This window comes from Excalfactoria chinensis, chromosome 1 (assembly GCF_039878825.1).
Source record: "Excalfactoria chinensis isolate bCotChi1 chromosome 1, bCotChi1.hap2, whole genome shotgun sequence".
Taxonomy (NCBI): Eukaryota; Metazoa; Chordata; class Aves; order Galliformes; family Phasianidae; genus Excalfactoria; species Excalfactoria chinensis.
In genome coordinates, this window is record NC_092825.1 from 129,176,328 (window position 1) to 129,201,887 (window position 25,560).

The 25,560-nt window shown below is 46.9% G+C and overlaps 1 protein-coding gene across 3 annotated transcripts in view; it reads left to right on the plus strand.

Annotated features, from left to right (window-relative positions):
* Nucleotides 1-1,488: 1,488 nt before the first annotated feature.
* The window catches only part of SH3RF3 (SH3 domain containing ring finger 3), a 236,959-nt gene continuing 212,887 nt past the window's right edge, over nucleotides 1,489-25,560 (plus strand). For all 3 annotated transcript variants that reach the window (XM_072347454.1, XM_072347435.1, XM_072347445.1), the window contains exon 1: nucleotides 1,489-1,950. In XM_072347454.1, coding sequence (XP_072203555.1) covers nucleotides 1,555-1,950 — 396 coding nt within the window. In that variant the 5' untranslated portion in view covers nucleotides 1,489-1,554. The remainder of the gene's footprint in view (nucleotides 1,951-25,560) is intronic.

The following is a 25,560-nucleotide window of genomic DNA, read 5'->3' on the forward strand; positions in this document are numbered from 1 at the left end:
GGGTGGGCTGCTGGTTGGATTAGAACATCTGAAAGGTGTTTCCCAACCTTAATGATTCCACGATTCTATGAAATGCAGGGAGGCCTTCTAACAAGTCCAGTTCAACAGGAGGACAAATGAAACACACCCATCAGGTCACAGGGTGTGCTCTGGCTTTACAGTGGTGCAAATGAGCACTTTCTGCCTACATGCTCTGACCATTTTCATCTCAGAAGGGAGCAATCTGAGATGCCGAAGAGGCTGTGCTTCTCATTACAGATGTTCCAGTGCTCCCTCTCTGCTGACTCCTTCATCCTTAAGGCTCTCTGTTCCTCCTTCTCTTAAATCAAGTTTTGCTCCAGAGAAGCCCAAGACCTTGGTACTGTATTTCACGTTTCTCTGTGCATCAGTACTTTTTACAGTTTAAAACTGGTGAGGTTGGGATTTCTCTCTGCAAGGACATGGGTTGGATTACAGGGCACTGCAAGCAGTGACCTGACTGCATCATGGACTCTCTGGTGTTACTCTCTCTGTGCTGCAGCATCACAGGAGCAGCAGAAATTCAGCACTGCTCGCTGGCTGATGTTTAGTACATTTTAGCCCACAGTGGCTGGATTAACCTTGTGACAACAGAGCCCTCATCTTGCTTTGTACGTCAGAATTGCATCGTGGAGTCCTACAGCTGACGGAAGGACTGTGAGCAGTCCTCCAGACGCAGCTCTCAGAAGTCGATTTTAAAGGCGTCACTTGAGGGAGATACAGGAGGGCTCCTGTAAGCCCTCACATCCCACAAGAGCAGCGGCAGCAGCTTACTTTTAACGCCCACGGCGCTGACACGGAGCCGTGAACACAACCCCGGGGCCCGATCCCTCCTTCCCATCTCCGCAGCCCGCGATGCTCGGGGCCGCGCGGAGGCACCAGGGGGCGCCGCGCCGCCAGGGATGGCGGGGCCCGGCTGGCGGCCCCGGCCTCGGCGGCCCGCAGCGGGGCTGCCCCGTCCCGTCCCGGCTGGCGGTGCCCCGGCGCTTGGGATCCCGCGGGGACGCCGGGCGCGGGCTGCAGCCCCATCCTTCCCGTCCCTCGGTTCCTCGAGGGGACCTCCGAGAGGCTGCGGAGTAGGAGGAGGAAGGCGGCCGGCGAGCCCCGCTGCCGAGAGCCGCGGGCCGGCGGCGGACCGGGTGGGGCCGGCCTCCGTGCCGCGGGCGCCTCCCGGGGCTCCCCGCCTCGTCCCGCCCCGGCCGCCCTGGCCCCCGCAGCCGCGCCGGGCCCCGCAGCCGCGCCGGGCCCCGCAGCGCCGCGCTCAGCGTCCGGCAGGGCGCCCTTCTTCCGCCCCGCGCCGCCGCCGCCCGCCCGCGGCCCCCCCGCCTCCCCGATGGACCTCGGCTCGCCTCCGCCTCGCCCCCCCCGCCGCCTCCGCCGCCGGCCGCCGCGGCCCTAGGGGCGTCGGGGCCCTGCGCTGCCCCGCGGAGGGGAGGCGGAGGCGGCGGCGGGGCGGGGGCGGAGGCGGAGGCGAGGGGGCGGCGGAGCGGCGGCGGAGCGGGAGCGGGAGCCGGCGGCGGCGGCGGCGCGGCGGCGATGGACGAGTCGTCGCTGCTGGACCTGCTGGAGTGCTCCGTGTGCCTGGAGCGGCTGGACACCACGGCCAAGGTGCTGCCGTGCCAGCACACCTTCTGCCGCCGCTGCCTGGAGAGCATCGTCAGCTCCCGCCACGAGCTGCGCTGCCCCGAGTGCCGCATCCTGGTGGGCTGCGGCGTGGACGAGCTGCCCGCCAACATCCTCCTCGTCCGTCTCCTGGACGGCATCCGCCAGCGGCCCCGCGCCGCCGGGGGCGCCAGCGGCAGCCCCAGCGCCGCGGCCCCCGCGTACCCCCAGCCCGCCGCCGCCCCCAGCGCCGTCGCCGCCGCCGCCGCCTCGGCCGCCGCCAGCCTGAGGGAGCTGGCAGCCGCCAGCCGCAGCGCCCTGCTGGGAAAGGTGGGTGCGGGCCGCGCGCGGGGCGGGAGGGCAGAGCCCGGCCGGGGGCTGCCGGCGGGGAGCGGGGCGCCGAGTCCCGGCGGAGCTTCCAGCCCCGCTGCCCGGCAGGTGCAGGAGCTGCCGGCTGGCGTTGCCCTCCCGGGAGCGTGGGGGTCTGAGCGTGAGGTGCGCGGTTTGTTGAAGGGGGGAGCGCCGCAGCCGATGCGGTTACGCTTTAAACCCGCAGTCGCCCGATCTCGCTGCTTTTAAAGTCGATGTCAAGGACTGCGTCTACTCGGGTGGACAGAGGGTCGGTTCCTCTCCGTGTAGCATAACCCCGAGCGATAGAATTCACCGCCGGACCTCTCCGGGAGACTTGGGAACGGCGACGCTCCGAAGACAGAGGGAGAACTTTATCTTATCTCTAACGTCATACTTACAGCGGGTACGTGGGGTTATCCCTGGTCCCGCGGAATGTGCCTGAGCCGTACCTCGGTGTTCAGGCTTCTGCCTCGGGAAGGTCACTGCGGAGATGCCGTGTGAAGTTGTGTCACTGTCGTGGATGTTTGAGTTAATTCATTTCCCAACAGAGCTGTCCTGGGGTCTCTAAGTTTTGCCTGCAGGAAATGATGGCGAATGCCACACATTGTTCCATAAAAAACAGTTTGGGAGTGAAACGCACTCAGCAATACTTGTGGCAGGGCAGAGCCTTTATTACTTTGATGCGGGCTGCCATCGGTTTCAAGTATTTAGTAATGATCTGTCGAGCTTTGAGAGGAAGCGGGGCAGCGGGATGCCACCCTCTGCTTTTCTCCTTGCGCATTTCAGCTCAGCTTTGCTCTCTGCTTTGTCACAGCAGACAGATGTCATCACCTGGAGGTTCAGCGTCCCCAAAGGGCCGTTTGCATTCGGTGGGTTGTTTGGAACACGACATCCACGTTGCTCTGGTACTGGAAGTAGGGGCTGTGTGGAAGGCTTGTTGCACCTGCAGGGCTCCTGCTGCAGGGTCCTGTGCCCTGAGCAGTGTTTGTAGGCACCTAGGATCACAGGCTTTGCTCCTCCTGTCTGTTAATACCAGCAACTGTGGGATGTTGCCCTGGGGGATGCACATACAAGGAGATGCTTTTGGGGAAAACTTACTTGAGAGTAACTTGAGAATGCGAGTATGCTCAGAGAGGTTGATGTTTTAGTATTTCAACATAATCAGGCTTCCCAGAAGTCGCTTCCCTAAGCCCTGTGCCAGTTGTCACATTGTAAATGAGAACGCATCGTGTCCTCTCCCTTTAATGACTTTGATTGAGCAGCGCTCTGCTGAGCATCTCCACTTCTGTGTCGTGTCTGTGTGGGTTGCTATCCATCTGATTTTGGGAGAAAGCTAAATGCCACGTGACCCGAGGATCACGTTTTGGCTGTTATGGTTAACAACTGCTGCTTCCACTCACTGGGATGAGCTGATGCTGCTGGGGGGGATGCGGGGCTGTTTGCACAGCTTCTGACTGTGCTCCCAACTGCACCCTGCAAATCAGTGCAGTGCGCTTGATCCTTACAAGGTTCATTACAGGGAGAGAAAGTCTGAACTAATCTGCTTTTAAAAAAAGCAGCAGGGGAGAGTAATCCTCCTCGGAGCTGCTGATACAGCTGATTGCTGAGCTTTCCTGGAGGCAGTGCAGCACCTCTCCTCCCCAGACAGCTGCTGGAACAAACATGCCTGCACCGGGCTGGAGAAGAACTGTTTCCCATTCATAAGGCTGGACTGGATCCACCTTTTCCGATCCTGTACGGATCTGGGACAGCTTAAGTCTCTTGGGGAGAGCTATTATGATTCTATCCGTATTTCTGTATTATTATTATTATTTAATTTCAGAAATTGGTGTAGATTTGCTGCCTGAGGCTTGAATGCAAATGACAATGTTTTGCTAATTAATACCTTTCACTTTAATATATAACTTGGGACATACCCAATGGGGTTCTGGTTAGGAAGGATGGTTCTGGTTAGGAAGCCTAACCCTGGTTAGGCTGCTCGTTGCGAGGTGCCGTAGCACAGAGCCAAGGTGCTTCCATCAGGCTCTGGTCTTGCACAGACCTTCAGAGCACCAGTGTGTTACCATCACACCGGGGATGTGTTTCTATGAGAAATACAGTTAACCTTAGAAGGCAGAGCAGAACCAGCTTCCATGTTGTTACCGTGGCCGTGTTTTGCTGTGCAAATGAACATTGTTTGACAGCAAAACTCAGTGCTTTGTGTATCTTTCTTTGGGTTTGCGTGGTTCTTTCCCAATAGCTTAGCATGGACTGGGTCTCTCCAGAGTGCTGAAACGTGGAGTGAGAGGAGCTGGAGATGAACTGCAGCTATAAGAGTTGACCAAGGCCAGCTTTCAGCAGTGCTTAAGAAGTACCTCAGGTGCTCTAAGGCTCTTGGCACACACCTTTAGCATAAGAGGTCTGGAAGTGGTGTTTCCCTGCAATTTCGGGCCTAAAGGATTCTTGTGATTGTCCCGATCTGCAGAGACGTGAGCCCTTGCTAACCCTGTCAGCCTCCCATTGCCTGTCTCAGCCTGTAAAAACAATTGTTTCTATACCCTATCTTTTGGGATGCTCACCTTAAAGATACTATGCAAATACAGAGTCTGGTTATAGATTTATAAAAGGGTCTGAAAGCAGAAAGAGCGCAGCAGAAGGATGAGGGGAAGAAAATCCAGAAGCTGTTAGAGTGGCCACCCCTGGGGATAACGCAGGAGGCTGAGAGTGGTTTATAATGGTAGTCGCTTTACACACAAGGTTGTAATTTATTGGCTCCTCTGTTTCCATTACCACTGTAGAACTGCTGGGGGAATTTGGGTTCTGTCAAAGTAAATGGCTCCCTCGGACTGCTGAGGCATTATGGTAAATCTGGGTTCCTTACTGAATGAGTTGTATTTTCTTTAACAATTGTTGGAGTGTATCACTTAGGATCTTTCAGGAGTTCTCAAGATCAAATAGACAGCTAAATGCGTACAAGTCTTTATCAATTTCCTCCCAAACCAGTCGTCTTGCACTCCAGGTGCAAAGCTTACAGCCTGCTTACTTCAAATATAAACTGGGAGCAATGTTTGTATAACAAAGCAACAACCCTTAAAAAACAAAGCTGTGTCTCCATTTGCCCACAAGAGGTGTGGCTGAGATGGCAGAGCCACATGAGGTGTGTTCCCAGGAGGTGGGACAGGTGGCAGTGAGGGGCAGCATAAGGGAAGTGCAGTGCCAGCACAGTGACAGGCTGTGCTCTGCCTTTACTGGGTGCTTCTCCCACCTAGGGTATGTGCAGAGCTGTTTGGCTGCCTCAGGTGGGAGGCTGCAGTTTGCTAGCCCAGGAGGACTCCTCCGCCTCACAAGTAGAGGGAGCAGTGCTGGTTTGTTATTCACTCTTTCAGAACCTGCCTAAAAGAGGCATTTTTATGAGCCCTGTCCCATCCTGCACTGTTTTTAAGGTCACAGTGTGTTCACTGTGGAATAGAAGTTGTGGAAATTTTCCACTGCAGTATTTCTGTATTGTAGCCTCTTTCTATTATGTGAAGGTCTCACTCTGGGTTATAAAAGGGGAAGCAGATGAGATCCTGCATTTGTATGCCTGTATATCCATTGCAGGCACCACTGGGCTGAGAGGATGCGTTGTCTTGGGCAGCAGAGAATCCTGAGGTTGGCTTTCTAAGGATCAGGTTTCTGTTGCAGTTTCTCATTTGTTAGCAATGCACAATATGAAGTAGACATACCTTAATTTTACTTTTAATCTCAGACGTATCTTTTTCTGGTTTTGTTGGCTAATGGTTGAGCTGTCTCACCACGTTGTCCAAGCAGTACTTCTAGATACACACTCTACATATCAAGGTCTCTGGTTTTGAGGTTGGTTTTCAGAGGAGCTGAACCAGATACATTCAGGATTCACTGAACTCTCAGTTTTTCAGCCATACTACCATTTGCAGGTGTCAGTTTGTGGGAATACAAGAAAAGCTGTTCGGAGCAGCAGCTGTGGAGCAAGATAAACAGCATGAGAACCAAGGACACCTCTAGAAGGAGAAGAAGGGACTCACCGCTCTGATTGGATATGCGCCTGCATGGACAGTTGAAAAGTGTTTTGTAGAATGCTTTGTTGACATGTAAAGGTGGTTGGGAAAGTTGTAAGGGCGGTTGGGAAAGTTAGAAAACAAAAACTTGTGAAGGTATATAAGGGATGTGAGAACTTGTAATAAACGATTTGGGTCGTTCACATCTGAGTCCGTGCCACAAACGCTGCATCAATTGATGCCCATTACGCCTTAGGGAAATGCAATGGGCATTACTGTTAGTTTCTACTTGCAAGCAAGAGAATCATAGAATCACTGAATTGTAGGGACTGGAGGGGACCTCTAGATATTGACTCCAGCCCCCCTGCAAAGCAGGCTCTTTACAGCATGCTGCACAGTTAGGCACCCAGTTGGGTCTTGAATATCTGCAGAGAAGGAGAATCCCTGGTCAACCTGTTCCAGTACCCCAAAGAAAACATGGTAGACCTGATGGTGACAGTGCCGACCTTTAGGGCTTTCCCTCATGCTGGGTGGGCAGCAGTAGCACCCGGGAGAGCCCAAGGGTTGTAGTTATGGCATTGTGCCACCAGCTCTAGTAATGTGTGTCAGCATGGCATGCCTTCAGTGCCTCCTCTTGCCATCAAATGTGGATGCTAAGTTTAATCTCTGCACGTCATCCCTCTGAGTGATTCATGGATGGTGATAGCACATAGTGTGTGACAGTTTCTGGGGTTCAGCAGCTGTTTGATCGGAGAGACAAATGTACAAACAAGTGAGAGCCATATCCTGTGCACGTTTTAATTCTGGCTGGTTTTACCCAGGTTCCCTCACTGCTGTTTGCTCCTTGGGGAGCTAAGGCTGATGTGTTCATGAGGCCAAGGCCTGAGTGCTGCTTGGGCAGGCTGCAGGGTCCTGGTGGGTAGCTGAGCTGCTAGTCCCCCAAGGTCTCAGCTGCAGTGTGTGCTCTGATTCTCACGTGTGAGCTACCATACCAATGTGTAGTTATTCTGTAGGGGCTGGGAAGATCTTCTCGTAGAGTCTGGAGTTATTTTTGCACGCTGTCTCAAAACTTCAGGTTAGTTATCTGATTGCTGTTTCAGTCTGAACTGTGTGCCTGGAGCTTTCCCTGCAGTTTCACAACTTTGTTCAGTGTTTCATGCTGTCTCCATTAAGAAGCGCTGCTTACGCTGCTTAAGTTTCAGATAAACCTGCAATACCCTTTTGCAGTCCCGTAACCTGCCTGTAATATCTGTGACTATTGCAGGCTACTTCCTTCTTAAGTCAGGTGTCACTGTCCCTTGGAAGCCTCTCCTTAACCTCTAAAAGGCTGTTAATAAGGAATGTTTCACTCTGATATCTCTAAGGATTGTAATTTCTGACTACTGTGTTGAATTTGTTCAGTTTTCAGAAGCTTGGTGACATCTGCACAGTAAAACTCTCTGGGATGCTCCCGGTGTCAACTTTCTAGTGGTTCCCCATTGCATACCGGACTGAATTCTAGCTAGTATTTTCAATGCAGTCTTGTTAAAATCTGATATTTTACAACAGGTTTCCCGTGTCTGGGGCAAGCTGACATGGGAAGAACCCAAGCTTAGTCCTAATAGGACATGAGAGCCGGGACAAAGATAAACTGCAGGATTTGAGAAAGCTGCCTGACCTTGGCCTCGCCCCAGCTCTCACAGCAGCTGCGTGCCTGCAGCTGGGAGCAGGACAGAGCTGTGCCAGCTGCGGGTTCCTCCCCAGCCCTGCACCGTGCCAGCCCGCTGCCTGGTCCTAGGCTGGAAAATGGCCATCCGGACCATTGTGCAAAAGGGAAAGATTTAAAAAAAAACAAGCAAAGGAAAGTGGAAAAAATTAAGAAAATGTCTCACTGATACGTCTCAGCTGGGCCTGGAAGCAAGGCCTCTCTGTTTACCAGCCCACAATCCTCTTTCAGACCCACTGGTCTGGGTTCCTCTTACTGCCTGAGCTTTCTCCTGACAACACAGGGCAGCAGGAGACTGCTGCTGTTCTTTCTCTGCTTGGCTCCAATGCCACACTCTTCAGCAGCAGTGTTAAACTTGCTGGTTAGCTCTTCTTTGAGGAAAGTACTGCTTGTGTTGACAGAGAACTCATGATGAACCTTTAAAATGGAAGAGCTTTGAAAACGCCCTGCAGTGTATAGTTTAATCTAATAGTCCTTGCGTGTAATGTGATCATTTTTATTGATACGTGCACATGGGATGCTCTTCAGCCCAGGGGAAGGACGGAAGGAAGGAATATTACTTTGGGTATTAAAAAGACATTTAAAAGTCAAGAGAAAAATGTGAAACATCTGAAATGAAGAGCACTGTCTGCCTAGTCTTCTGAGTGCAGCTCAGATGAGCTCACAGCATTCACAGCGCACGTTTGCCTGCGCACACACAAACTCCGGCAATGCACAGCGATGGGCAGCAGCCACTGCCCCTTTCCCTTTGCTAGTCCCCGGCTGCTTTTTCTCCTTGTGCATTACAGTAGTAGTGTAATATTGTTCATCGCAGAGGTGTGAAGGATGTTCTGATCGCTGAGACAACGGGACCGCAGTGCAAAGCTTGGTCCTGTTGTCTGTTGTGCCTTACGGATCAGTGTCAGTGGAGTTTGTTCCTCTAGTTGGCTGTCATCTGGAATATGATTTACCACACAAGCGACACTAGTGCTGTGTATAGTGAATGAGTGCCTTTCTGTGTACAGAATTGGTAATTATGGGAAGAGGTTGTTTCTTACCCGATGCTTGAAGTGCCTCTCCACTGCTACAGCAACAGGAGGGATAGCCTGGTTATTCGGGCAAGTTCACGTTCATTTTATTCCCGGGATTATTTTTTTTAACATCTGATCCATGCCAATATGAATTCGCCATTGCTAATTTTAGAATGGTCTGCTCGCAGAAGATAACAAATCCCAGTTTTAGATGAAAGGAAAAATATTTTAACAGGAGGCTGACTAGATTGTTATCAAAATGCTAATGATCAGTTCTCCCGCAGCCTCGGTTATTTTCAGAGGGAGGACTAGAATAGACACATCATCTGAATAAAGTTGGTTTTAATATGTATTACTATCTCATTAAGCTGTTAAAGTCTCCCCCCTTCTGGACAGAGGTTCATTACGTGCTGCAGCTGGTGCATCATTACCATGGGCTTAGGTACAAGATGGGCAGAGTGTGAAAATGAGATCTGAAGTTTTGAATGTGTTCTATGGGTGAAGATACCACGGTCCTGGTCACAGAGAGAGGGGAACTGCTGTGCCTGGTGTGCTGCCTTCTGTTTGACAGCCAAACACCAGCCAAATCCAGGCACTATTGTATTTACTTTACTAAATGATAGTTTCAGTAAATACTGTTGAACATGCTTGCTTGTGGATTAATTTCAGGCTAATTCAAATCAAAATCTCCTTGGTGAGTTACAGTAAAAAGATAGGCGTTTATGAATTTACTTTTTAATTTCTAATTTCATTTTGGAACAGCTTCTAACAGACTGCCTGTTTTATTGGCTGCCTTCTTACATGTCTCCAATTAATGATTTTTTAATTATCCTAACTTGGTAAAGTAGAAGGAAGTAGACGATTGAATTCATTTTGCATATATTTATCTGTAAATAAGACGTGCGCATACAAATGTAAATACGTATATGTGTTTGTGCTAGATGTATCTCCCAGAATTTGTAGCTTTTTGACAGGAATATATCTGCATTCTTGTCTCTCTGTGCATGCAATGGAGTGGGTTGTACAGTGCTGTCACCGTGTGATGGACATGGGTGTGCTGGTGTTGTGGCTTCTGGTCACTCCTGCTGCACCTCTGGACACACACCCAGCTTTCCCCTGAAGGAGTGGTACTGCTGGAGGGATGCTGGGTGTGTGCATGGGCAGCCTCCTCCTGCACACCTCGAGTATAGATCTGTGCTTGTCGTGTGACTGCTTGCCGAACCACTCCTGTGCCCCATGCTCCTGTATGCATGGGTCCCAATGCTGTTTTACCTTTTTTTTCCAGGGATGGAGCCCCACTTGGATGGGAAAAAAGTGAAAATCATAGACTGAAGCCCCAGCAGCACTGGGGCTGGGCACTGATCTATCTGCTGTCCCTTGCAGAGTTCAGTCAGCAGCTTTCCTCCAAAATCCCTTTATTTTGCATGCTTCCTTTCTAACACACATAATAGCAGAGCCTTTGGAGGATACAGTCATATGTACGCATCATAAGATAGAGTAAAATAATCAGTGACAACCATGAGATGAATATTTGTTTGATTCTTGTTTTCTTCTGAGTAGGTCACAGTGGAAAACATCTGATTGTTTACATTTCACAGTCATGCAGCAATGAAGGATCAGAGTCAGTAGTATCTTTTGAATAATGAAAAATGGGTACATTCTAAAATGAAAGTTTGGTAGTTTTGAGCTGTATTGTGGAGAGGAAACTTGTTTTGTGCTAGCTTGAGTTTGACCTATTCTCATAAACATGGGACTTCCTTTTGTATGCGGTCAGTTTCACTTTTATCTGAGCGTATATCTCCGTGTCAGGGCTATCAGTGCAGTAATTCCTATTAAAATAATTTAGCACACTTTGAAGAAGGGTCTGAGCAGGGTTCAACATCTGTAATAACACTGTGCAGACAGGGAGAGGTCATTTTGTGCTTATTAACAAACAGCAACTCAGCAGCCAGAGCTGAACAGACATCTCCCACTCATCCCAAGCCTTGCAAACCAGGAAATCAGTGGTTACAGGGGAAGGTTCGTGCCTTCCTCCCTTTGTCTCACAGCAGCACACTGAAATTCAGAGGTGCAGAGAGCCACGGGTCTTTTTCTGTTCAGTTTATCTGTTTCTAGTGTTTGCTTCATGTTACCTTGCCTGAGCCTCTGTTGCTAAGCATTGTTTTAGCCTTCTCTCTAAGAAGAACGTGCAGTTTCAAGAGTGGTTGCACGAGTGGTTATGTTAATCTCCAAAACAGAATTACAGAACCAGAGTCCTCTAGCTTGGAGCAGATCACCAAGTCCAACCATCAACCTGACGTCAGGTCAGAGTAGGTCAGGTTGCCCCATCACTAAACCAAGTCCCTTAGTGCCACGTCCACACACCTGAATCCTTGGCATGTGTCTGATATGTATAATCACATGTATCTGCGTGTATTCTAACCCATACTGCAGAGTCCATCCTTCAGGCAGGTGTTGTCGCTGCTGCCAGTGCAGTAGGTGCAGAGCAGGCTGGAGAAGATGGTGGCCCTTGCACATGGGGGCTGAAATGGTGCTGGCGCTATTGGTGGTCGGGGACCCTGGGAGAGGGCTGTGCTGGGTGGTGGCTGTGGTGACTATATGGTGTTTAGTCATGCCAAGAGGTCTCATGTCGTGCGAGAGACAAGGGAGGATCATTCTGGATGCTTTGTTTCCTGTGGGAGTCGGTCTTGTGTGATCACTTCATCTTAAAAGTATGCGGGAAACATTTACGAAGGATTTGCCCTGGCTGTGCTGCTACTTGGAACTGTTGGGTGTAGTCAGTAAGATTTGATGAGTGCCTTCGAGGCTGTTTAGAGCTGGTATTGCCCCCTCAGTAAGCTGGAGACGCCGGAGTTTGCTGGTGGACACCTTGGATTCCATGACTCTATGATCTTTCTCACCATTACAGTGAAGTGCATTGCGCTGGGGCCTGTCTGTCATGGAGGTAAAACTCCCTAGACTCACCGTGCTGTGGGCACTCTGTACACAGGCCTCCTTGTTACCACTGGGCTGACACCTGCAAAATGAAACACTGTGGGGAACTGGCTGGAGTTTGGGTTCCTCAGTTACTCCGATGCTTTCTATGAAGGTGCACTTCCTTTGCGAGTCAACTCATGACTGAAAAGCAAAAGGTTTCAAGCTGTGACACCAGCTCCCCATATCCTTGGCTGAATAGCATTTTGGAAGTTGTGTGGCTGCAGGCCCAAGAAAGCAGTTGTGTGTTGCCCTTTGTAACGTTCATTGTTCAGTAGCTTTGGTCCCAGGGAACTTCGGATAAACACCATTTTGTTTTTCGCAGCTTTAAGTGATTAATGAAGGAAAGTGAGTAATCTGCTACTTGGCAGCGTTGCCAGGCGTGTGGTAGGAGAGCAAAAGTCTCTCTCTGTAGTGTAGTAGAAAGGATGAATCAGTTTTGCTTTTTTTTTTTTTTTTTTCATTTCCACCTCCACTTTCCCTCTATTTTCACAACCCAAAAGTACCGCAGATTTCCAGGATAAGTGTGAAAGAGCTTTGATGCCCCAACTGTTCACAGGGACACAGGAGAGCCTTGGGGACCACGTGTTTCTTAAGATTATGACTGAGCTCCTGTGGGAGGTGTGAGAAATCAGTACTACAAGGAGTGATACTGTGGTACCTCTGCAGACCAGTTCTGTTGGAGAAGTTCTGTTGGAGAAGCCTTCCTAGAAAGGCAAACTTGAGGAATGGGATTTGGCTGGCTTTGCTTCATTGACCCGGTACATATGTTATTCAAGGTGCTGATGATGTCATTCTGTTGTTTTGTTGCGGCTCTGCCCCTTGTTCCTGGCTTTGGCTCTGCACACAGTGAGCAAGTTGAGCATTTACCTCTTTTTTGTTCCCACTCCTTCCATGCCATTTCTCCTTGACATTGTCCCCCTGCCTTTCCCTGTCTCCTATGAAGCGTCTTCGCACATGGCTGTGCTGTTGAGCTGCTTCTCAGCCATCCCACATCCCTCATGCTCCTCCTGTATGTGAGCAGCATCAAGGCACAGGTGCACCAAAGAAATGGGCGCAGAAAACACGACCTAGCAGACATAGCCACAGGCAGAGAAAAGTAAATACCGCAGACCACATGTATTTGTGTTTTGAAAGGTTACAGTAGCTTGGGAGGAGCACTGCTGTTGATTCCTCAGTCATCTTGATGCAGTAAGGATGCTCTAAGGAAGATTTCATTTTTGTGTTGGAAGGTTTCCTTGGGTATACTACTTCCAAATTGAATATAGAAATTGAATACAGAGTCATTCTCACATCTTTATTTCATTGCAGCTTTGCTAGAGGAACTCTTCTGATTTGTAGAAAGGTTTAGGGTGGAAAAATTGTTCAACATCCAAAGTATAGTCTCATACTTAATGGATTGTTTTAATTTCCCAGTAGAGATACTCTGTTTCTGAGCAGTGATAGTAAAATCTTGACCTTAAGTTACAGTTCCATTCTTTAATAAATATATTTATCTTATTTAATATCTCTAAACACCACAGAATGCTTATAGAAAATAGCGAGTATCAGTGTTGCTTTTTTGGGTGAGAAACTAAAGCACAGAACAGCCTGCTAGCATTAGGGTGGAGATGGGCAGAGGTTGCATGGCTTTAGGCTACAGGCACTGCTGCTGTGACCCGTGATGTCCTCAAGCTCTTGTGGTCATTCATGTGTTTGGAACAGGCATAACAGGCATTTCACAACAGGTCTTGCTGTGATGAGTTTCACCTACTTCACTGTGTACTACGGCTCCATTTGGCCTACATCCAAGTTTAGTTTCTTCTGTTACTGAAATTGTTTCCTCTTTGGTTTCCTAATAGTAAAATGCTGTAAAATTAACTGAAAAGCAACTATTATGTTCCCTGTTTCTTTCTTTTGTCTTCACATTCTGGATGTTTTTCGTTTGCGCGTGTTTATTTTTCCCTTGCTTATTTTCTCTTTTATTGCATCTATGAAGCTTTTGTTCTCAATTTTTATGTCATTTGATGTATCAGAGAAGCCAAATAAAATCTTTCTCATTGCTGCTTCAAGTTAAAAACTACTTTTTATGCTGAACAATAATTGTATTACAAGGGAGCCTGATGTGCCCTCAGTGCCATTACAATATGTTGAATAAAAGGTAATTTAATGGAAACAGTAGAGTATTTGAAAGTTCACTCTATGCAAATTGGGTTTTTGCCTTCTATTATTTACATTACACCTTATTCATATTTAAGGCCACGGGGATTATCATCTGCCTTAATGGCTTTATTTAATAAAGACTTTAGGATCTAGCGCAGGCTTCAATCTGTTATCAGGATTTCAATTAACTAGCTTTGCCTTCGGTTGCTCCATAAATCCTATAAATACATCTAAATAATTAATTTGCTTTTGGTGGATGGTAGTGGCTACTCTGAAATACAGCTGCTACATATGTAGCCGTTAAATGACATGACTGTGCTCCTAACTCATTTTTACTATTATTTTGTCTAAGTAAAGGTGAATGGCTAGACCGTGATTGGCATCCCATGGTAAAAGACCTCATAGAACAACTGGAGTTATGTCTGAGGACCTTTGGAACTAGGTTGCAAGTGCACCTTGAATTTTGGGAGGAGAGAATGGAGACAGGTGGGGTGCCACAGATGAACGTCCCCCCCCCCTAGTTGGATACCTTGAGTATTTGAATGTAATGTGAACCAGAGACTGGATGAGGGTGATTGCAGGGTGGAGGAGTGGTCATTAATGCAGGGGACTGTATGCTGTGTTATGGCCAAGTTACACAGGCAACCCTGGAGCTCACCCACGTGCAGCAGGCTGTGCCCCCCTGCCTGGGGCATCTGTCTGCATGCAATGGGACTCTGCAGGTTTAAATAGTCAGAGGTTGCCCTGAAAGAAGCAGAACAGAATAGAAATTGGCAGCTGTGCAGAAGTGCTGTTGATCTGAGATCTCTTCCAAGTTGCTCAGGCTGGCTCACGTCCCGAGGACCTTTGCAGTCAGATTTAAAACCGTTGCAAAATGTAAAGCTTTGAAAATATTTTTCACCTATCAGTGCGTGATTAATTGAGTGTATGAACTCGAAGAGAAACATAACATTTATTAAATGTGGTTCACTTAGTCATTTTGGCATTTGATAGGCAAAGATTATGCTTTTTTTTTTTTTCCTCAGGAGTTATGTTAATAATTTCAGCATGATAACTTTAATTTTAAAAAGTACTTTCCTTGGTTTAGGGAGGGTTGTTTGTGCTTGTGTACAAGTAGAGCTTTAATTCAAACTACTTCTCTCCATTATTTCAGAAGTTTAAAATGCACTTTCTGCCCCGTGAGACAAAGAGATGAGCTACGTTTGCTGTGTTAAAAGGGTTAATGTGTGAAAATGAAAACATTCAGGGCTGTATTAGTGACAGCTGGCAAAAGAAAAAGAGGAAACACAGCCACAATTTACTTTTCTTGCTATAGTATGATTTGTTTGTATTATTGTGAGTATTCATTCTATATCCAGAGAAGATGGAAAGCACTGAAATGGTGATACTGCGTTTGTTGAGTACACATTCTGGTGCTTCTCAGGGAGTTTTGAATGTGCAGATTGTTGCCTTTTGAGAAGCTTCCAATAGAGGATGCTGCTCTTCACTTTCAGATTTCTTCCTGGCCCCTCGTGGAAGTCTTGAAGGAGAAAATACTGGTTTTGTGAGGAAGGTCTAAGCGACTGAAATGCAGTCCTGCCCTTTGGTGCCTACTGCAGCAGATAAGATATGGGGGAGTTCTCCATGAGTTTGCCCAGCGTGGGAACCAGTGCTCTTAGATACGTCTGTCAGAGGAAAATAGTTCATGTTGAGCAGGTTCACAAAATATTGACCATTTGGTACAGGTTGTTCATCCACGCTACCAGAGGTTATTGCCAGCATTAGAGAACCAATGAGTAAGTCTGCATCAAAGCTTTATCTCCCATAGACTCCTGAAAGTTTTCCTGACAACACTTTTCTACAAATCTGAAAAATCTTTCCTCTAATAGATGTTAATTTTATAGGACAGTCACAGTAGAAACATAACTTGGGTGTATATCGGTGCTTGCCTGGAGTAAACTCCACCCGTGGATTTTTAGTATAAAACATTGTTATTTTACCCTTACAAAATAACCAACGTTCCTGATAGGAAATTGTTGGTCTCTTAAGATAAACAAAGTCATCTGTAGCTAATGTGAACAGTCTTCTGCTTCTTCTGTACAAGGCACGCAAATCTCTCTCTTGGCTCATCCGATCGGTCTGGTTCTCTCATCTTTGCCCATGGAAAGGACCTGGCTTATTTCCTTCTGAATCATATTCTGTTTGTCTCATTTCCTATTACTGTGATTAAAGCTGAGCTGGGCATACACAGGCCGTAACTTCTACACATAGGCTTGCTAAGCTGAAGTGTATATTATTAACATTTCTTGAATTCTCTTTCACTATCTGTCCATTTAAATGCACTACAAAAGCAGCTGATGTTCCTCCAGTGCTGTGTAGTAGAATCTGGGTATTGAGAGGAAGAATACGTCCCCATACATCGCTGGTAGATGACAGAATCAGAGAGCGGCTGAGATGGGAAGGAACCTCAGGGTTCATCTGGTCCCACTGCTGCTCAAGCAGGGCCGTCCTGAGCAGGGTACCCAGGATCATGTCCAGAGATACCGAACAGTTCATTAGTGCAGCATGGACTGTGCCCGATCCTGGCAGCGAAGACAGTGGCTTTAGAAGTAAGCGATCGTTAAAGCCGTAGATCCATTGCTCTTACACTGTTAGGAATTGCACCCCTCCCTTAAACTTTAAAGGTTGTTATTCAGGCAGTTTCTTGATTGGGTGTGCTATTTATGTTCATGTGTGCTATTGGTGGCTGAAAGCAGAGCTAGAAGTGCAACCATCGCTCCCATCATTTATCCGTGAGAATCTGTCTTTTCTTCAGACTTGGGAAATTGTCACCTGTCTTGGAAATTTATAGCTTGTCTTTCCTTTGGGGCTTCTGTGAGTTTATCTGAAGTATTTATAGCTATTACAGTTGTTTGACAAACAGGTTCAGCCAAATAAGAGACCTCAGTAGAGCAGATTAATAGCGGAGAGCCCTTTATTTAAGTTGGCAAGGCTCATCACAAACCATCAAAGAAAGCGGTCACTTTGTCAGTAGTATTGAGTGGATGAATATGATAAACAAAGAGGTCACAAAGTTTTCCTCAGAAAAAAGAAATACGAAGGGCTTGCCAAACAGCTTTATACTCAGACATGGCTGTTCAATGTATTCAAGGCGTGTGAGGTTTGTAGCTGTTGTTCCCATAGGTAATCGTGAGTTTCTGCAGAATGCAGGGAGGAAGCAGATCTTGAAGGAACCCAGAAGTGACACACAGCTCATCTGTTCTGCTGACCTGTTTCCCTAAATTAAATCCATTGCTTCCAAAGTGAAGTTGATAATAGGATGCTGGAAACAGTCTTTCAGCAGTGATGGGGAAAACAGCTACCAGCAGCCCATTGCGAATACAGGTAGTCTGGCGATAATCCTCTGTTCCCAAGTGTGGTGCTCACTTAAGGTCTAATCTCAGCAGAAGCTTTAAATGCATACTTATGTTAATCTCCGTTAAAGCATTTTTGCCTGTGGTTAACTATAGCAGCATGTTCTCAATTAAGCATGTGTCTGAGACGTCCTCTGCAGAAATAAAAGGCTGACTTGAGGTTAGAGAGAATTTTCTCTGCACAGCTTCTGGGCTCTGTTCTAGCCAGACCTGTCTGCATCTATTTAGAAGGAGGCAGCGGGTGCTGCAGTGGCTTCTGTCCTCGTGTCAGGAGTTAAGAACGCGGCTGAAGACCCTCACTTCTGTAACGCATAGGAGAGCAGGTGAAGGAGCTGGAATGAAGCAGAACTGTAAAACATAATGCCAGTGTTACTGCTCTCTGTCAGCTGTTGCAGGGAGGATGAGCATTACAAGTGTCACAGGTGTCTTTAATTATATATGGCCTACTTACTGAAATATTCATAAGGAGGGGATACATCATGTGAAAGTTCTCATTGGAAGGAATAAAGGTTATTCTTAAATACCAACTTGGTGATTCCCCCAGCAGGTTCTTCATCTGGCAAAATGATTGCTGCATTTGTTGTTCACTGATGTGCCTCCTTTTGTCTGGTAAGCCATTCCACAGTGACAACTGCTGTGGCTGTGTCTTAAAGAAGTTAGTGGCTGCAAGTGTGAAAAAATCCTGGCTTCTGATGAGCAGCTGGGGAGCAGAGGCACTGATTTACAGCAAAACATAAGTGTCGCAGAATACAAAAGCTAGCGTACTCTTCAGTCTTAGGTTTGATGAGCCCTGCGAGCCTTGCAGGACTGGTAAGTCCCATAAAGCATATGGTTAGCAAATTGGGTGAATTCCAGTCTGAAACTCATGTAAAAATAGAGGAACTGGTTTTAGTGCTGTGTTTTTTACCGCCTGCGCTTACGTTACAATTGGGTTAGAAATAGGAGCACTAAACTTACAGCTGGCAACAGGTGGAGGGTGATGAAGGGAGGGATTGTTCTGGATGTGCCGAGGAGAGGCAAGATGAAAGCAGTGTGACTTGGAGGGTCTGTTCTTTTAATAACGTAGCTTACTTAGGTGCAGCCCAGCAGTACCCCTGAGGGCAGTCATTATTCATTTCTCTGCACTAGAGGATGTTGTTGGCTCAGTGTGCATCCTGGTCCTGGCCCTGAGCCGTGGTGCTGTCACAACAGGGCGATGGAAGGGAGGAAACGTGGTGTTATCTCAATGAACTGTGCATCTGCACCATCGTCCTACTCCCCTTCTCTCTGTGTAATGCTTGAATTTTGTTTCTTGCCTCCCGGACAAGCAGAACAACCCCTCCAAGGTACAGTGCTGCACTGGTCAGCAGTCTTTGGGAAACGCTAGCATTTGCTTGAGCACTGCTGCCTTATTACCTACCTGTTTGCAGGCTGCCCATGAATGGCCGTGAGAGCAGCTGAGCGATGGGTGAGCAGCAGTGCTTCCTCCTCCCTTTGCCCAGCCCTGGTGCACACAGCCAGGTGCCCTCACACACAGGCACATTTAGCTGTGGTCATACTTGGCCTCCTCATACGGCAGTATGAGCCAGGCCATGCCTGTTTTTAGGAAAAGGTTGCGAATTTACATCTTGCTTTAAACAGATGACTTAGGAATCTGTTGTGGGATGTTTTCACCCAGCGTGTAATAAGCCTCCCTGGCAGCTGCTGCTGGCCTGCCAGTGTTGGGTACACTGGGTGGCCTCATGGGCTGCTCCTTCCTCAGGAGTGGCACCCACACCACAGCCTGGCAGGACCTGGTCATTCTGGTGCCTCTGCTGCACATCCCTTTCCTGGCTGTTGAAGGTTGGGTAAGGCAATAGAGCACTCCTGGCCTTTAGTCCCCAAAACACAAACTGCACACGTGCCAGTTATTTAAGCAATCCTTTTGCTGTTTCTGTCCCAAGAGTTCTTTTCTGCTTCAACTCCAAGGGAACAGCATGCAGTTTCACAAAGAACGGACTAGGAGATGACCATGTGGTCATCACCTTGAGCCTCCTCTTGTGGGGGAAATCATCTAAAATAATGACTGTTCTGGATATATCCAGGAGCTGTGTGCCTCCTCGTAGCCTGGTTCAGCAGAGGCTGCAAGTGGCTCGCCAGCGGTTGTTTATCAAGAAGCCAGATGCTGTCAAACCCATATTTTAAAACCACCGCGGAACTGGCATTTTGTGAGAAGCCTCCTCCTGTGTCTTTGAAGCATGCGAGTATGCAAATTGCTGCTTTCGTATTCTCTTGCAGCTCGTAGAGTTGCATTTGTGTTCAGACTGCTCAGCCTGCCCCATACCCCATTGATGTGGGTCTTGCTGGCATTTGGAGCTCCAGAAGTTGCCTCAGGAGAATAGCTGTCTTGAATGGAGATTGAGCCACTCTGTTCAGGCTGCACATGGTGTTAACATCTGGTTGCAGCTCTTAAAAAGCTTTGTGCAGTGATGGATAGTAAAGGGATCTTAGCAGACACTCTGGGACTTTTTGTTTTTTCTAGGTGAGGACCACAAGAAATAGCTGCCAGTAATCTACATGTACAAGGTCTGGAGTTGATGGTGGGAGGAGACTGATAGGTCTATAGTTTGCCCTTGATCACAGCAGTGCTTCAGGTACTTGATAATGATGAAGTCAACGCAGGTGATTGTTGTTTTGTCAGGAAAACATGCAGGAGTACTGATGGCTCATCCCAGATATTCCTTTGCCTACTCTGTGTGGCAAAGGCATATATTCATGTAGGACCAATATAGATACATTTTTTGCCCTATTGTGGGAAGTGCCGCCTGAGATTTGGTCATTTCAGTAGTGCATGTGTTTGTAGGACAAAGGAGACTGGCTTTATCTTCAGGTAGCAGGACTGTTCTACAGCTGGCGCACTGTAATTTGAGAAGGAATAGGCAAGTTTGTGTTTGCGACCATAGCTATGTTTCACAGGGCAGTTGGGATGAATTTTGGAGCCAGAAAAGACTTTGATCCTTTTACGTGCTGGTTCTGTGATGCGTATGTAACATTTCATGTTGGTGAGTAAATCACTTTTATGAAAATGAAGCTTTCAGGGAAAAAGAATGTCTTTCTCTTCGTAGCCCCAGACCCTACAGTGCTTTGCTTTTCATTAGTATTTATAAGCAGGCTTCCATATCGGTAAGAAATCCTGGTTTACGTCTCAGTTTCACACTTGGTGATGCATCGCTTCATCAGGAGCCTGTAGGATAGGTGTGCTTAAAAAAATGAACTGGCGTGTATTGATCTTGAACGTAGAAGTATCTCGAGGTGTATTTAGATGTGCCAACCTAGGGCAAAACGCTAAAAGGAAGGAAGGAAGGAAGAAAAACTTACCCTGAGCAGAAAAATTTTTATTCTCAATTGTTTTATAGTAAAATGTAGTAAAGCAAGTACGTGTAATTTACCTCTTCTTGTTGACTGCCTTTGCAGAACTGTATCTGAATCATTTCCTGTTAGTGAATAAAACCAAGAGGTTTTCAGGGTTGTTTAGTCTGGGCAACTGGGAGTTGGTGTAGCTAATGTGTTCCAGGAGGTTAACCACTGTGATCTCTCTTGTCTGACTCGTTTCCCTTTTTCAGAGGGTGTTCAGCCCCTATGGTTGCCTTTCAGGTAGCAAGAGATCAGCTGTCATCCGTGTATGGTGAAAGAGCTCAATCTGTGGCCATGTGAAATCTCAGTGATGTGCAGTGCTTGTCTGCGCTGTGGCCTGGATGGAGGCAAAGGAGGGCGACTCTTCATAGCAGCAATTTCCTCTTCCCAGAATAACGACATTCATATTTTATGTGCAATAGTTTTGGAAAACCTCATTTTGTATTCAGGGAAAATCACGTTAATAGGCGAGGTATTTATCTGTAATTCATATCTTTAACGAGGGGAACAGTGGTTCCTCCAAGGCATTCTAATGGAAATTATTATTTCCCGATAGAATCCCCAGACCATTAGGAGGAATTTGAGGTGATGCTGACAAAGGGGAACAATGAATGAGGAACCTCCTGACCATCGCGGTGCCGCCCCTCAGGAAAGCTGGGCACAGGCCATAGGGCTTTGTGCTTCACGGCCATCTGGAGCAGGCGATTACACGGTTTGCAATTAGCTCCTGGTGTCAAGATGCTCCAGTCACAGAGTTTCTCCAAGCTAGCTGTTTCTGTGGCACTTTCTGTGGCACTAAGTCACTAATCACGCTTGGGATGCCTGCAGGCGATTGCTGCTGGCAGTGCTTTCTTCAGCATTTAACCTGTGTGTTTTGGAACAGCAGTCTTTTCTTGTACTTCTTTTATTAACTTCATTTTGAAGCTTATCATTGATTTTTTTTTTTATTTCCACCCTGTTCCTTTTTTCTTTTAACAGCATCTGATGTGTGTTTGTAATTAATTATTTAATGGGCACGGTACGACATGAAAAGGAATATTTTACAAACGATTATATTTTTTTCTCCTTTTTGTGGCTTTTTGCCCCGTGCTCTTCTGATCTCCGAACAGCTGATCTCATGGATGATGAAAGCAACCGCTAATGGGCTCCCGCTCATATGTGGTCATAGGTATGCTGCATTTCAGCCCCTGCGTGGAGGATAAATTCCTTAATGGAGATTTGAAGAGTATTTTTCACACGTAACACAAGCATGCTAATGGATGGCCGAGGCCAATTCCATTCTTGGGTTTCAAATTAATTTTCATGAAAGCTCTGGGCTTAATTTGGTTGAGAATGTGTTCTTAATTCAATAAAGGAACGGGGATTATGGTGAATACCAAAGGTCTGATGGCCACTGTATTAATTTTTAGAGAAGAAACGCATTCTTATTTGTCATACTATTTACTTAACAAGAGGGTTGCAAGCTGTGGAAATCCATTGTAATTGAGTCTGTACAAACGATTTCTGTACACATTTCTGTTTGACTTACATCTGCAGTAGTCAGCATTTAGGAAGCATTTTGAAAGGCTACAAAAAGGCAATATTTTTGTGGTGGGGAGTGTGTTAGGTTCATAGTAGACCCTGGGTCTAGAGAACTGAGTGAAGGTAAAAGTCAGAGGACTTTTTTATATGTATATTTAAAATCCTTTACCAAGCCTTGCTAGCCTGAGGGCCTGAAAGAAACACTAACTGAATTATTTTGTTTCTGAATACACACATCTTGACAAAGTTAGGTTTTAAAAAGAGAGTTTTGCCCTTCCTTTATGTGGTTATATGTTAAGAACGCTCGAGGTAGTTAGATGAAAGTTAAAATACTCTGAGGCTGATCTGTTTGTGGTGTTTAAAGTCAGTTAGCTTCCACAGTATGTTTTACCCTATAAAGGCAGAGATGTTTTTGCACTCCAATAGTATGTGGTTTTTAATGACTGCTCTTATATAAAGTTTTGCACATGCCTGTAGGTTCCACGTGTCCACAGAGGAAGGCCCAGGAAGCTGTGTGGTTAACTGCTTGTTCCTCTGTGAGTGATCCTGGGTGAGTAGGAGATGAGCTGGTGCCCCAGATGTGCACGTGGGGGTCACAACTACCTCCTTGGCTTTACTTCCCTGCACGTAAGGATGTGAGCTTCAAAAAGAGCCAGAATTTGATGCAGGATGGTAGCATGTTGTCCAAGCGGAAGGGGGAGCGAGAAGGGACCTGGGGGACCAGGGACCCCAAAGCCACCCAGTGCACCTGTATTCTGTGATTTCCCTTCTGCTTTCGTTTGGCTCAGAAGAAAGAAAAGCTCAACAGTCTCACATATACCCATCATGCCTGATAGGTTTCTATAATGCTTCTTTTCTCCAGAGGAGAACTTAGGACAACAGCAATGGAGATGCATCCTCACTAGAAATTGTATCGCTTTCTGTACTGTTTTTCCTTCAGTTGGGTTTAGGCGGTTTGGGCTGTCTCAGGAAAGACCAACTGGAGCGTTATAAGTGTATCAGCTGCATTTCTGAGAAATGCTTAAAACTCCTCCAGTTGGATGAGTCAATGCATCTAGCGGTGGTTCTCCAGAGCCTTCACACTGCGTGTCTTCTGCTCTCTGCACTGTTATCTCTGCTCACCTGTTATCCCTGCATCAGTATGTATATTGTCACTGCCAATTTTTGGTATAACTTACACCATAAACACCTGAAAGCCAAGACCTGGTTTTACCTGCAAGGTCCCGTGTGAGTAGGATATAATGTAAAGAAGTATTCCTAGTAACAGTGACCAGACGTAGTGCAGTAGTAAAGTTGAGCAGCTCTCCAGCTGTGCCAAGGCAGCGGGCTTCCCCTTATCTCAGTTCCTCTGTCTGTGAAGTTATTTTACTTTCTTCTCACAAGGAGACTGTGAAGATTCCTTTAAGCGTGGAACCTCCAGCCTAGAGATTGTCTATGGCTTTGCTGTTCGTGCAATGGACTGCTGAGAAGTGAAGTGTAGGGAAAACTGGTAAAAAGGCCATAGTGATCTAAATTAGCTTTTTCAGTGCTAATGTAAATTTTACTTTATTTTTCCTCCATGTAAATTGGCCTGTCAGAAATATGGCAGATATGGGGATGTTGTTTTTCTTTTTTTTTTTTTACTTCTTGCTTATGTAGTTGCTTCTTTCCAGAGATCTGCCACAGGAGTTTTTTAGTGAGGACTTCACATTGTCACCTCTGCTGCCGCCTCTGCTGTCTTAGGGCTGCACTGGGCTCCCTGGGAGCAACTATGAATTCAGGTGCAAAGTGAGATATGTAGCTGACAGTAGGCAGCATTTGCAGTCCCGAGGGACAAGGCCTGCCTGATCTGTTTGCAGAGCACAGTGCACTTCAGCAGCCTGAATTCAGCAGCAAATTGATGACACTTTGGTTAAGGCTAATGGGATTGTTACTGCGTGAACGCAGCACGTGCTGCAGGCACAGGGGGGTTAAGGAATGAGGTGCTTTACAAGGATGCATCAACAGGATTATGCTGACAAACAGAAAATATGAAAGAGGACTTTTCAGATGCTAATTCCCAGGTCTGTAAGGTGAGGTTTTATTCTTGCAGTTGTGACATACTGTTCTACAAAGGTTGCAAGAAGTGGAGCTGTACGGAATGGTACCCAATCCTACCCTTGTTTTTTGATAGTTAATCCCCTTCTTTTTCTCTGGTACTCTGAAACTGCCTTTCATTTCTGCTACCTTTGGAACTGGGAACTGATGAAGCTTGAAGCAGGGGCAGAATGGCAAACAATAGTGCCATTTTGCTGCTACTGTAAGCTGTCACCACTGCAGTTAGTGAGGTGTTCACCATGACTTGTGAAAAACAAGGATGGGAGAAAGGGAGGTGAAAACTGGTAAAACTCCATAAACGTAGCAGTATTTTTTTCTACCAAAAAATCTGGTATTTAAATTTACAAAAGTAATTGGCACAGTGACAGGAAACTGCTGGAACATCACCTTCAGCATTTCATGTGCATTCCACAGGCTTGTTCAGCCTGTTTGCAGGGCACAACACCTGATGTTTCCAGTTTCGTGATGGGAACAGTACCCTGTGGGGACTTGTGCATGCTTTCTAACTCAAGGTAAGTCCTCTTGTCATCCGCCTCTAAGAGAAGCACGTAATGTAGCTAAATCTCAAGGAGCCTGATGTGCTTCCATTAGCCATGCAGGGGAGCTCGATGTTCAGCAGGCTAACTGAACGGGATCAAGAACTTGAGGTGCGTGTGTGTACATTGCTGGCTCCTGCAGTGGCCTGATATTCTCCATCTTTTAGCATCTTCAAACTTCTGTAAGCCAGGTCAGTGGCAAGGTCCTTTTAATATTTCAGAAGTAACTAGAAGGTAATTTTTGCTTGCTGAAGAAGGTGCAACTTTACTTAGAATCATAGAATCTTTAGGTTGGAAAAAATCACAAAGATCATCTAGTCCAGCCATCAGCCCATCACCACCGTGCCCACTAACCATGTCCCTCACTGTTACCCCTGCCCTCTTCTTGTAAACCTCTAGGAATGCTGAGTCCTACTACCTCTGCAGGCGGCTTCTTCCAGTGCCTCACCACTCCTTCTGAGAATAAGTTGTTCTTCTGCAGCTGTCAGTGATATTCTGTGGTGTTCTCTTGGTTTGACTATGGTCTTGCATGGGCAGTCCAGTCCCATAGTTATTGCGGAGATCTGCCATTGATGCTTCTTTTGCTGATCTTGGCGTGAAATGGAAAATGAGACTGGTGTCACCGGGTGTAAGTTTACGTGCGTTTTTATAGCTGTCACAATGAAAAAGCACGTCCTTGTTTTCAATAGGCATTCTTAACACAGAGGTATATTGGCAGGGAGATGTGTCTGTCCAGACTTTTTTGCTGATCGGGGTTAATGAAGTCGTGGTTTTAATTCCAGGTCACAGAATCACAGAATCACAGAATGACCCGGGTTGGAAGGGACCTCAAGGATCATGTAGTTCCAACCCCCCTGCCTAGCAGGG